Below are 13,121 nucleotides of genomic sequence, written 5' to 3'. Positions count from 1 at the left end.
GCCGCGGCCCCTCCCGCCGCCTCCTCCGCGCGCTCCTCCGCGCGCTCCTCCGCCCGGCTCGCGCGGCGACGCCCTGGGCGGCGAGAGCCTCCGCGGCCGCGGAAATCTGTACACACCGCGCGGCGAGCCTGGTAGCTGGGTCTCTGTGGCGCAATCGGTTAGCGCGTTCGGCTGTTAACCGAAAGGTTGGTGGTTCGAGCCCACCCAGGGACGGGCAGCGCTCATTTTCCTGAGATGACCTCGATACGGATCCATTTTAAAATGGCAAGCCTGAGATTTTTAGTCGAACGGGAGTACGACGCCACCACGCTTCCAGGATAGAGGAAGACCTTGTCCTCTCAGTGTTTGTTGCACGGCGGGGGCGATCGATCTAAGAGGGACTCTGCGTCTGGACTGGCAGCTTGTGCCTTGGTCATTCAGGTCCCGTGGTCATTTATCCACGGGAAACCTACACACATTCTTCGGGAGACCGGCCCAAGATTGTGCTTCAACAGCAGTAACTGTAACGGGGGGGAAGTAATTGCCCCTTGACAAGTGAGTTTCTCCCAGAAAATCGGATACCACCAAAAAGTAAATGTACTTACTCAGTACTGCCTTATCTACTGCCAGAAGAATCCGAGGAGCTGCTCGATGAACATATGCAAGGGGAGTCACCTACAAGTATGTGGGGGCATAATCACCCCACGTAACTGTGCTAAACGGAGCTCTGTTTTGGACAATGGACTTGAACCTAGGCAAAGGTGTTAATGTTGGCGTTAGGTCGCTGACACAATTTTCCCTGAAATTAAACTCAGGCAGAAATTGTTTGTATGAGTTCTTGCTAAAAGGTTTCCAATGACGTGTTTTCAACTCCGGTCTCACAGAAGACACAGATCTTTTACAAGCAGATGGTTCACATAAGACTTTCTATAAAGATAGAGAACCACACGATAATATGATAACGTGATGCTATAATTCGTTCCTGCCAAGATTGAGGTCATGTGGTGGGTGCTTTGTCTCCGGGATGTACTTTTCCTGGATAGAACCGAGAGACTCGGAAGAAGGAATAAGTTAGCTGCGTCACTCGGCGGTCTCTTAGGAAATGCCTTGGCAAATGCTGGCTGATAATTATTTATCAAATAATTGTTGATAATAAAATACCCTCTGTTGTCCAGCGAGAAGCCCTAAAAAAGGAGACACAGTGTTGCACTTGAAGGATTTCAGGCAGATTCAGCAGTAGCCGGCCCCCCACCCCCACCCCCCACATTCCAAGCTTTCCACTCATGCTTAGGGATAGATTATAGTAGAAACAAGAAAAGGGAAGGCAGTTAGGTCATAAGATCGTTCGTGTACTGTCCAAATCTAGTCTAACACTTCAAGATGGAGGAGGCATAATATTTGCTAATACTTAAGTCATGGGGCCTTAGAAAGCATATCCTTCCGCTTTAAGCTGATTGTATTTATACTAGGTTATAAGCTCCTTGAGGGAAGAGACCAACTTCTGTTCTTAGTGATCATTTTAGATTCCAAACTGCTTCCTTCAAGATGCAGTTCAAATTCTTGAGCTTAACACACAGAGGCTTTCATGATCTGTGGCCTTGTCTCCTACCATGTTCCTGCATGAAAACTTCTAGTGGTTATATGCATTTACCAGGAGTTCCTTCAATGGCTCATGCTGCTTTGTACCCCCCCACCCCCCAGATGTCTTTCCCGTTACCCTGATGTGCCAGGCCCCGCCCCCTCTGTACACGCCTGGGTAACATCCGCAGAGGAGTTACCTTCTCAGGGAGGCCTCCCCTGATGCCCCTCCTCCATTCATTCATCACGCTACCCTGAAAACAGGGAGTTACTTGTCACCTACGCTAGAGTACGAACCCCTGGAGTGTAGTGACTACGTCTTTATTCACATTGTTTGCTCACCTAGCACAGGCCTGTCACATGCACATGCTCAGGACAGATGCGTTCCCCGCCTTCTCAGAGTATGTGATTAACAGAGATAGATACTCAGATAAAAATGCATATGATGAAGTGTCAGCGTGAGGGCCACAGAAAAATGTTCCCCGGCAGTAAAGGAGGAAGTCAACATAGATAGGCTGGATTGTGTCTCCGTGGAGGATTTGAAACAACCCTGAAAGATCTGGACAGGCCAGAAGGCAGGGGAGAGCTATTTAAAGCTGGCAAAATTTGGAGACAAGATGGGGGTGGGTAGGAGAGGAGCGTAACCAGAATATGGAACAAATGTACTTAAATAGAGCGCACTGAAAATGTTCTTAGCTTGCGGAAGGGCCCTGAAGACCAAAGGATGAGGCTAGACTTTATCCTATAAAGTAAGGGAGTAACTGTTAAAGGTTTCTGTTTCAGGATATAATGAAATTTAGTCTCGGTGGTTGGTCTGGCAACAGAATAGGGAAAATAAGAGATCAGAGAACAGTTAAGAGACAATTATATTTCAAAGGAGAGGCAATGAGGTGACTTTAGAAACGAAGGATGTAATTCAAGGGAAGACTGGATAAGATTTAGAGACTGAAACAAGAGGGAAATGTGGAGGGTGGTGCCTACATCTACAGCCTGGGTGACCCAGGAAATGGTGATAGTGTTGCTTGATGTTGGAGGGGTCTTAAAGAAATCTTGAAATTAGAGAAATTATACATTGCCCATACTTTCAGTTTACCGTACTTGTGGCTGGTTCTCTACCATGGAGTTCATCTAAAACCTAGCCCCAAAAAGAAAAGAAAAAAAAAAAAAAACAAAAAAAAAACCCAGTCCCAGAATCAGTCTTCATTTTTTTAAAAGTTTTTATTTATTTTGAGAGAGAAAGAGAGAGCATGTGCACATGCGTGAGCTGGGGAGGGGCACAGAGAGAGGGCGAGACAGAGAGAGAGAGGGAGCCAGCACGGAGCTTGATTCGGGGCTCGAATCCGTGAACCGTGAGATCATGACCCGAGCCAAAGTCTGACACTTAACTGATTGAGCCACCCAGGCGCCCCTGTATTTATTGTATTTGTATTCTAATTAGTGATAAAGGTTATAAAGTATGTCAAATCCAAAGTGTTTAGGGATGGAAAAATGACTAAACTGAAGCTTTTAAGGTAATACAAAGAACTAGAATAGTCTAATACCATTGACAAGCCACTAAGAAACCAGTTTTTCTTTTTGTTTCTTTTTTTTTTTTTTTGCTGAGCAATTAAGTAGATACGCAAAATTAGTAATAAATGACTTCAGACCCCAAAAAAAGGCTGCTTTGGGGTTTTAACACTTAATACCTTATTTTTATAATCTGCAATGGCTTGATGTGAAGGGCTTTACTATATTGATCTTTTAAGGGTTGCTTCTATAGGGATTTACAGCAGCAGCAGATACCAATTTGTATTTCTTTCCTTGCAAGTTACTTTAATGACATCCAGCAAACTGTCATATTTTATTACCCCCTTGGAGGAATTGAGCCATTCTTCATTGCTTTTTTTTTTTTAGTAAAAACAGAACAGAAATTACCGTCTGCCAAAGAGGACTCAAACTAGTTATTCCCCAAGATAAAGTGACAAAGTAAATCAAATACACACTTTAAGGAGACCCTCGACTATCTTAGTACTAAACTGGGAAGTCGATTATTATAGATTATCATATGTGTGTGTGAGCACAGTGGTGTTTATTTATACCTAACTGAACAACATATTCACTTTAATACTAGAGTTTAGGCTAGTCTGATAGTCGAAATTCACTAGAGCGTAAACTACATAGGCAAAACTCTACATTGGATGTGACTCAACATAGAACTGAAGTTTGAAGCACAGAATTTCTCCATTAATCATCAAGCAAGGAGGTTCTTTACTGGGACCACAACTTTCGTGGCCAGTGGGGACATCAGTTTACTGCTGCAAACATTTTGCCATCCTGCTGAATTGGCCTGGTTTACACTGCCTTAGGGCTGGGGGAGCAGTAAATATCTGGTGTTGTAGACACTTGAACCTCAGCATATTCCACGATCTCCGCCTCCAAGCCTGGTGGGAAGGTATACTAACAAGAGAAGGCTGGCAAGAAGGGTGCTTTACCAAGCTATTAAGTACCTGCAATAACCAAACAAAATGAATTTCCATCTTGAGATGTGAAGTCTTTCACAAGTTCCTTTTCTCTCGATGACCTCTTGCTTCTGTGGTTACATTTTAACTCCTGACGACTGTATTTTACACTTCTCCAGTACTAGATGTGTTGTCACTTTAGCCCGTTTGCTATGTTGCAGAAGTTGATAAGCCCCTTTTCGTGGATCTGCTCGGATTAGAAACAACCTGGTATGCCGTTCTGCCTCCTTTGCCTCTTTTGTGGCTTCCTGAGGGAACACTGGTTGGGGAGAAGGGGTGTGGAGGTCCTGGTGCTCAAAAGTGAAAGAGAGGCAGAAAGACAGTCACAGATAAGCTCGCTGAGCAGGCCTGTTCAGAGCCAACCAACTATGGGGGCTCTTTACAGGCACCCACAGGAGGGGTTGCCTCTGGAAACTGCTCGGAATGAAGTCATTAGTTTAAATGTGACTTCTTTGGGATGCTTTCTCTAACCTCCCAGATGGATCCCATCCTTCCTCGTCATCCTCTGCCATAACACATATTGATCAATGTTTTTTGGCCCCCAGGCTCTGCGTTTGGAGAAGCAGTCCATTTTGTGTTGTTTGTATTTGTAGTACCTAGCAAAACTCTAAAGTTACCTAAATTTGATTGCAGTAATCATTTTTGTGATTATGAGCCAAAGCATTATGCTGTATACCTTAAGCTTATGCAGAGATGTAGGTCAGTTATATCTCAATACAACCGGAAGCGAACAAAAACAGATCAAAACTCTAATAAATCTTCCACTTTTCGTACAGTGTTTCTGACTTGCAGAGTACATTATTATAATAATGTTAACTGGAAGAAAAAACAGTTAAAATTTAATAGGCTTTCCTCCCAGCGTATTTTCTCCTGGAAAATTGAGATTTACACTGTTTAACTGGCATTCTACCACTGAGCACCAAATTTTCCCCCTCTACTTACTACAGGAATTGAACATTTGTTACATTTAATATGAAAGATAGGTGAATGGTGTATCCTGAATGGTTAAAGAACAGTAAGTTGATTCAGCAAATGGTGTTCAAACAAATTTACTATCAGGGGAGAAAAACCTCAGTGCAGCACATCAAAATACACTCCAAAAGAATTAAAGATTCATGACTGAAAAAAAAAAGAAAGAAAAAAGAAAGAAAAGAAACCTAGCTTTACCAGAAGATATATGTAAATATTTGTATATTTGGAGTGTGGAAATGACCTGGCTAAAACATAATACCGAAAGGAAAAGAATATAAAATAATGTAAAATTTCTATCAAACTTCTCCTAGTGGCTTTTTCAACCACTGTTCCCCTCTTCATTATAACCCTCCCGTGCCTTTGAAGCACAGACCGTGAGACTGAACCACCCACGCTGTTCCTTTGCGGCCATCAGCCATTTTCGTGGTATTCCGCCTTTCCTTGAGGATTTTAGCTCCTGGCTTACTGTATATTTCTTTCCACCGGGACTCCTGCCGCCATTTAAATGACTCTGCCTTCCACAAAGTCTATCCAAACACCACCCTGGCCTCTTGACTCCTTCATCTCCTCACTTTTCATGGAACCTTGGCCATGCACTTCCCTTGTCACACTTCAGACCTTGTCATCGCCAATAACTGCCCTGTTCCCAAAAGCTCAGTTTCAAGCACGCTGCTTTCTTACTCCAACTAGTCCCGCTCTGGCATTCTTTGCACCCACCTCCAATCCACTGAGATCTGCCACCACTTTTTAAATGATCACCACCTGTCCTATGTCCCTCTAGCCCTCCTTATCACATCCTTAAAATCATTTTCCTTGCATAAAGCCTTAATTCCTTTTCTCCTCTGTCCCACTTACCTGGCAATACCTCTAACCTTGGCTGGATCCAACTTCCCATCTACTCTTTCTGTCCTGAGCAGCAAATGTGATTAGAGAAAAACAACCATCTTGGCTCATTTTGGTTAAAACTTACGGCCATAAACGTCTGGTGGGTTCTCTGTACGGCCTAGTGAGCCTATTGCCATGCCCCTGTTCAGTTAGCTCTCAGACTAAAAATTCTAACTTCTCTCACTCAATGTTCAACTCCCCCAACACTCATACTCAGCTGGTAATATTACTGTATCCCTGAGAAAATAAAAATGTGACCTTCCTCACTGCCCAATCATCACATCTCCTAATATCTGTACCCATATATTTGTCTTCTCTAGTATTAACGTGGATAAACTCGGGGGCTCTGGGGTGGCTCAGGTAAGCGTTCAACTTGAGTTCAGGTCATGATCTCACAGTTCGCGGGTTCAAGCCCCACATCGGGATCTCTGCTGTCAGTGGGGAGCTCGCTTCAGATCCTCTCTCTCTCAAAAATAAACATTAAAAAAAATAAAATGGATAAACTCCTTCTAGCTCATAAGGCCACACCTCCTCTTATACACTGGGTCCCCAGCCCTGGAGAAATTTACTGTGGCAGCTATCACTCCTCTCATCTACAACATCCATTCAGGTCCACACACACACACATCCTATGACATCTCCCGTCTTAAAGACATTGACAAAAATCTTGACCCCTCACTCCCTCACCGGGCACCAGGTGAATGTTTCAAAGGGGTAGGTCTCTATCTGCACTTTCTCTCAATCCCTTCTCTCTTGAGCCCACTCACACTTGTCCCAACTCCACTGAACTGTCCTCACCAAGTTACCAAAGACTTTCCAGTTACAAAAGCCAATGGTCATTCTCGGTCCTCACCTTACACTACTTCTCAGCAGCATCTGACACATCAGCATCGCTCAGTCACCAGATGAAAAAAAAAAAAAAAAAGCTTTCTTCCCTTTTCAGGACACCACACTCACGTCCCTTCCATGGCTCTTCCTGTTTCCCAGAGTTATTTCAACTCCCTAAATGACCCCATCCTTTACTGGACATTAAATACGATCACGTATTCATAATTCCTAAGTAGGAATCTCTAGTGTCCGCCTCTTCCTATTAGATTATCTCCACTTGGCAGCCTAATGGGAACCTCACATATATTCAAAATTGAATGAGTGAGTGCTTTGCTTTAAATTTTTTCCTTCCCAAGCCTGTCCCATCTCAGTAAATAGTAGGACCCATCTGCTCAGGCAACAAAACCTGAGACTCCTCTTTGACTCCTCTCTCTGCCCCACATCCAACCCATCAACACATCCCATTGGCTCTTCTTTTGAAATGCAACAGTAATCCAGCTACTTTTTAACACCTCCACAGGGATCACCCTAAACTCTGGGGAGGCTGTAACAGACTATGGCTTCTACTCTGACCGGCTATAGTCATTCTCCACGCGTAAGGGATCCTTTTGAATCTAAGACTAGATATCCTGCCCTTGCCTGAAACCTTCTAGTGGCCTCCATTATTCTCAAGTGTTAACAAGGTCTTCGCTATGGCCCACAAAACCATTCAAAAACTGGCTTCTGCCAACCTCCTTCATCTCGTGTTTTAATTCTCTTTCCCTTTGTCTCTGCTCAACCACAATGGACTTTTCCTAGTCCTCAATCATGCCAAGCACCCTCACTCCTCTGGATTTTTGTTCTTCCTGGAATGCCCTTCCTCTACACAGTCACATGGCCCAACTCCCTAACTTCACTGAAGTCCCTGCCAAATGACACCCATCTCCAAGAAAACGTTCCAAATCCACTCAGTCTGAGTCCTCCCATGCTCTCACCTGCTGTTTTCCTCCACAGCATTCAGTGCTATTTGACTAAATCCTCATCATGCAGATTGTTTGTGATTTTGCCTACATGCTTAGATTTATAACCTTAAAAATCAACACTTACAATGTGGTTATTATGGACACCCACAGAGCCGCCCAACACATATGACCCCAGGTGAGGTCTAACAGGTCAACACTGCCTTGATTCAGCTCTCGTGCTGTAAGTGTCCTTTTTACAATATATCTAGTGCCACATCTTTCGTGTGTTTTTGGTGATTTCACTGTTTAAAATGTACCTCAAGTGTAGTGGGAAACTGCTGTCTGATGTTCCTAAGCACAAGAACGGTGCGATGTGCCTTATGTGTTGGATAAGCTTCCTTCAGGCGTGACTTAAAGTGCTGTTGGCCTCGTACTCAATGGGAATGAACCAACGATATATGTTACCTGAGGTGTTTTTAAACAGAAGCACAGAAAAAACAAGGTTATTTGTTGATCAGTGGACAATAATGCTGCAACCAGAGGCTCACAGGAACCTAACCCTGCAAGTCCCCTAGGAGCAGTGGTTCAGTATTTCATATTCATGGAATGCTTGTGGAAACTTTCTAGAAGAGAACCACAAGTGACCATCAACTGTATCTGTTACCACTTAACATGATATATTTATTTCCTTGTTTAGAAGGCAAGCTCCTTCTAAAGGGCAAGAATTTCTTTTTTTACTGCTTTATCTCTGAGGTTTACAACACTGTTTGGTACTTACCAGAAATCTAGAAATATTCAAATGATTAAGCAAGTTCTTGGAGAAAGTCAACTGGCCAATCGTTATAGAAGTATATAACGTCATATAAAGTTATACTCAACCACACTAGTAATCATGAAAATGTTAAAACAACAACAACAAAAAAACAGCCAAGGTTTTTTTGCTCCCTCAATGCTACTACTTGGTGTTGGTGAGGATTCAGGAAAGCCAATCATGCCATCATTAAAAGACTTTAAAAATGCATATCCTCTGACCCAGCAATTCCACTCCCGGAAAATAAGACAAAAATAAGAAAGAAAAAAATCTGTGCAAAAACTTAACAAGAATTGTTGTGGCACAATGAATAATAACAAAACAGTACAAATCACCTTGAAATCTCAAGATTGGTAAAACAACGATAATCCATACAACCTAATATTATGGAGCTATCCCAAAGCTGCCAAAGCTGTTAAGATGGAGAAAATGCTCATGAAACGTTAAAACAGATTGTACAAACACGTCGAGTAGAATTTCTTTCTTAAAGTCTATTTGTATACAAATATGAAAATGTTCGTGGTAGTTATTACCACTAAGTGTAAAGATCGAAGATTCAAAATCTTCCTATTTTTCTGGATGTTCCAAGCTTCTCCTGACAATAAACACGCGGTACTTTTGTGATAAAAAAAGAAAATGGGGGCGGGGGAGGGGACGGAAAGCAAATTGGACAAATCAATCACGAAGTGCCGAGTCCCTGAGTACTCTATCCCAAGACTGCCACCCTTAAAACCTTAGGAACTACCCCTAGTAACTCAAATCACTATTGCAGTGGTGCTGTTTAAGCAACCAAATTTTAAGTGGCTCCTGAGGGGGAACACATGCTTCTAACAGCTGCAGGAACCACGCTACTCAAACCCGGCTGTACGACTTACTAAGCTCTGTGCTGTTTTTTTAGGTCAGATGTGATAAAAGGAGCCTGCTCACAGAAATGTTGGTTTTTGTTTTGATTTTAAAGTTTATTTATTTTGAGAGACGGTGTGCAGAAATGAGGGGAGGGGGCAGAGAGGTGACAGAATCCCAAGAAGGCTCCATGCCACCAGCATAGAGCCCATCGTGGGGCCTGAACTCACAAACTGTGAGATCACATCCTGAGCCAAGATCAAGATCTGACGTTCACCCAACTGAGCCACTCAGGTGCCCCAGAAATGTTGGGATTTCAATGAATTAGTGTTTCATACAAAACAGAACGTAACATACAGCAAGCTTTATAAGCACTTGGTTATTATTTTCTCCCTAAAACAACTGTTGGATGGCGTCCAAATTTGCTTGCGGAAATAAATGTGTTGGGAAAAACAGGAGATTTATGGTCATGTGGACTCTTTGCATATAACACAAAAATAGATTATTTTCCTGTTAGAGATCATTTATTGATCATGTAACGTTACTTCAAGTTCTAGTAACAAGGTTCCTGCCGTCCTTACTAAGGAGAGAAGGAAAAATTCTTTGGGAAAGGTTTACATTCCGCAGCACTTGCCTGGTATAAGAAACAGGCGTAGGATCTATGACCATAGAACGATTACCAGTCACACATTCTTATCCCATGTACAATGACTTAAGTTTGTACAAACCAGTGTTTCTCCTGAACCACTGTAACCGAAAATTAAAATGTAGAAATTTAATGTACCCGAATGTAAAAACTGCCAGAAACTAGACACTCCTCTGGATCATTTTTAACATTTTGAAAAACTCACTCTCCTACAATACAAAATGAAGCAAACAAGGAAAACCAATTCCTGATCATTTTAATTTGTAAAACAGATTACATGCTTTGTGGGTAGGATCAAAGGTAAAACCTCGCATAGCTTGCATTTTGTTCACGACAAGGCCAGTGTATAAATACTACTTAATAACATATTAAGTTTTCCAAGAGCCATAATAAATATGAAACTAAAAAAAGATAGCATGCAATCAACAACTCTCAAACAGGTATTCATCAAAATGAGGTAAGTCTAATGTGTCATTTGCTAAAGAATTTAATGTCGAAGTGGAAAAAAACTCATCAAAAATATCAGTCTTCATGGAACTTTCCAAGTTCAATGTCCTAACGCAGGCATTATTTGTCAGTGAGTCTGGCTGAACTTCACACGGATTCTTCTTGGTGGGGCTACAGTAATTATGGTCCTGTCTCAGGTGTGTATTTTGGGGAATGTCGTCTAACTCAGTAGGCACTGGTGCTGCGACGTGGTCATGTCCCATTTCTAAATACCTGAAATCAGCCTCCCCGTTTGCCGAGTGCTCTGTTGAGACAACAGCTGTAGGAGACAACAGTTCTGCCAAAATTTCTTCATGACTTTGACCACTGTATGGAACCGCGGTGCATCCAGATTTATTCTCAGCGGTATCGATCTGATACTGTAGCTCTTTTAACAAGTCTTCTATCGAGTCACAATCGTTTGGAGACCCACAATGGGACACATGTTCTAAATTTTCACTTGGAAGCGCTCCGTTTTGGGGGGAAGACATAAGAGCAGCTAATTTCTTCTTCTTTGCCTTAAGTTTTTTAAGAAGTTTGAGACGAAGTTTATGAATCTGACCCTCAACTGAGTCGCCATGGTTTGCAGAAGAAACACCGTGTTCTTTGACACAGGAACTGTGACTGCGGTGAGCTCCGTAGGGGGCGTTTTCACATTTCTTCAGAACATCTGAATCAGCAGTAACATTAGCATGAACATGAGAAGTCGTGCCACCAGGCAGTGGCTGACTTGGCGGCGGGGTGCGAACCGGAGGAGGCTTCCTTGCACACCTATTAGCTTTCCTGGATGCCCGGGTAGCCTTTTGGTTCACACCTTTAGTTTTAAAGCCACCAAAATTACTTGCCCCCTTAACCGAAGGCTGCAAATCAGTTACAGTGTTCCTATTACGAGCCGAAACACAAGGTGGCATAAAAGAAGCACCTTTGCTTAATAAGCCTTTAACCCAACTTCCTACAAATGGTTTCTTCGGAGTGTCTTTCAGAGATGGATTCTGCAGTGGCTTTGCTGTTACAGGTTTAGAAAATGCTGCCGTTTCGTTTTTCTTCGAATTAGATACCTGAGATGTAACCTGTTGTTCGGGTTTTAGTTTCTCAGTCTTTGGTGAAGGAAACCGTGTCAATGGAGTGTCCTTCTCGTGGGCCACTGTGCCCTCAACTTCCGGCTGCCCACCGTGTACAGGATGAGTAGCGGGGATATCATTCACAGGTGCAGCAATCCCCGTGTCTCCGGCATTCGGCAGTGCAAATCGCACGCTTGCATTTACAGTTTGAGACGGAAACTTTAAATCCATGAATTGGTCTTGAGTCAGGTTTCCAACACATGGGGCGGATACTAAAGAAGCCAGTAGTGACTCTCGTGATGGCAAAGCCTTTGTTTTGCCAACTCCTGCATTCTCTGCCACAGGTTTATTTTCAAACGGGACACTTTCAGAGTTAACCTGTATTTCTTCAAGTGTCAAAGATAAAATATTGTCGTCCCCCAAACCTTCTGGACCGGAAAGTAAATGATGTCCGTGAGCTACAGCCTGACCCTGCGAAAGAGTATTAGGAGCAAATGACACACTGGTGGGGAGAGTTCCTGAGGACAGCTCGGCGGAGGCAGCATCACCCACAGAACACCACGCTGGAGAGGCTTGTTCCTCATCACCAAAAGCATGCTCATCACTAGTCTTTTTAAGTGGAAGGCAGGCAGATGTTTTATCTGTCATCTCAGATGTTCTTCTTTCCCAAATAACAATATGGATCTCTGAAGCAAGAACTTCAAATTTCTCACGCCTTTCAGAACATAGGCCTTTTAGGTCATCACATTCCAGCCAAGTTCCTGGGGGATGAGAAGTTAAATAAATGAGGTTAGACATTCAAAACGCACCAGCTAGGTTAATTTTCTTCTGGCCATTTTAACTGCTGGATCCCTGAATATCCATCAAAGGAGAAGAACACTTGAGAACATGGCCTTATCGTTGTCACCATTTCCTTCTGCCAAAGGTTAAAGTCTTTATTTGGACAATTAAAGTTACGGACTAACATCCAGAAATTTTAAAAACTGAGATAGTGTTTACTCTTCCCTAAATTACCCACAAAAATCAAGACAGAAGTCTAAATATTTTACTTTTGTGACTTGGAATACAGTATATATCGCCCAATTTATCCAACAACATCAGAAAATGGATTTTTTCTGAGGCGCCTGGGTGGCTCAGTCAGTTAAGCTTCTGACTTTGGCTCAGGTCATGATCTCGTGGTGTGTGGGTCTGAGCCCTGCATTGGGCTCTGTGCTGACAGCCCAGAGCCTGGAGCCTGTTTCGGATTCTGTGTCTTCCTCTCTTTCTGCCACTCCCCTGCTCGTGCTCTGTCCCTCTCTCTCTCTCTCTCAAAAATAAATAAACATTAAAAAAAAAAAAACGGGGGGGAGGGATTTTTTTCCATATCTGTGAATTTTCATGAAGTCTGTTACCTCAAGTACCAACATTTGTTTGAATTCTTATTTTAATTTTTTTTTTTTTCTGGTTAAAAAAACAAAAACTTTAGAGCTTTCATGTGTTTAGTTGTTTTATTTCTGAGCTTCTATTCTCTCATTTGTCAAGCAAAAATGAAATCATGTAGGTAGGACAAGGGAAGAGGTTAAGACCCTGTAGACACACACAAAAAAACCCAAC

The 13,121-nt window shown here is 42.8% G+C and overlaps 1 protein-coding gene across 4 annotated transcripts in view; it reads right to left on the bottom strand.

Moving 5' to 3' along the window:
* Positions 1–10,219: 10,219 nt before the first annotated feature.
* Positions 10,220–13,121, bottom strand: part of USPL1 (ubiquitin specific peptidase like 1) — a 38,138-nt gene continuing 35,236 nt past the window's right edge. For all 4 annotated transcript variants that reach the window (XM_049647403.1, XM_049647404.1, XM_049647406.1 and 1 more), the window contains one exon: positions 10,220–12,289. In XM_049647403.1, coding sequence (XP_049503360.1) covers positions 10,404–12,289 — 1,886 coding nt within the window. In that variant the 3' untranslated portion in view covers positions 10,220–10,403. The remainder of the gene's footprint in view (positions 12,290–13,121) is intronic.

Source organism: Panthera uncia, assembly GCF_023721935.1.
Source record: "Panthera uncia isolate 11264 chromosome A1 unlocalized genomic scaffold, Puncia_PCG_1.0 HiC_scaffold_16, whole genome shotgun sequence".
In the NCBI taxonomy this organism is placed as follows: Eukaryota; Metazoa; Chordata; class Mammalia; order Carnivora; family Felidae; genus Panthera; species Panthera uncia.
This window is presented reverse-complemented; position numbering and strand designations above follow the sequence as displayed.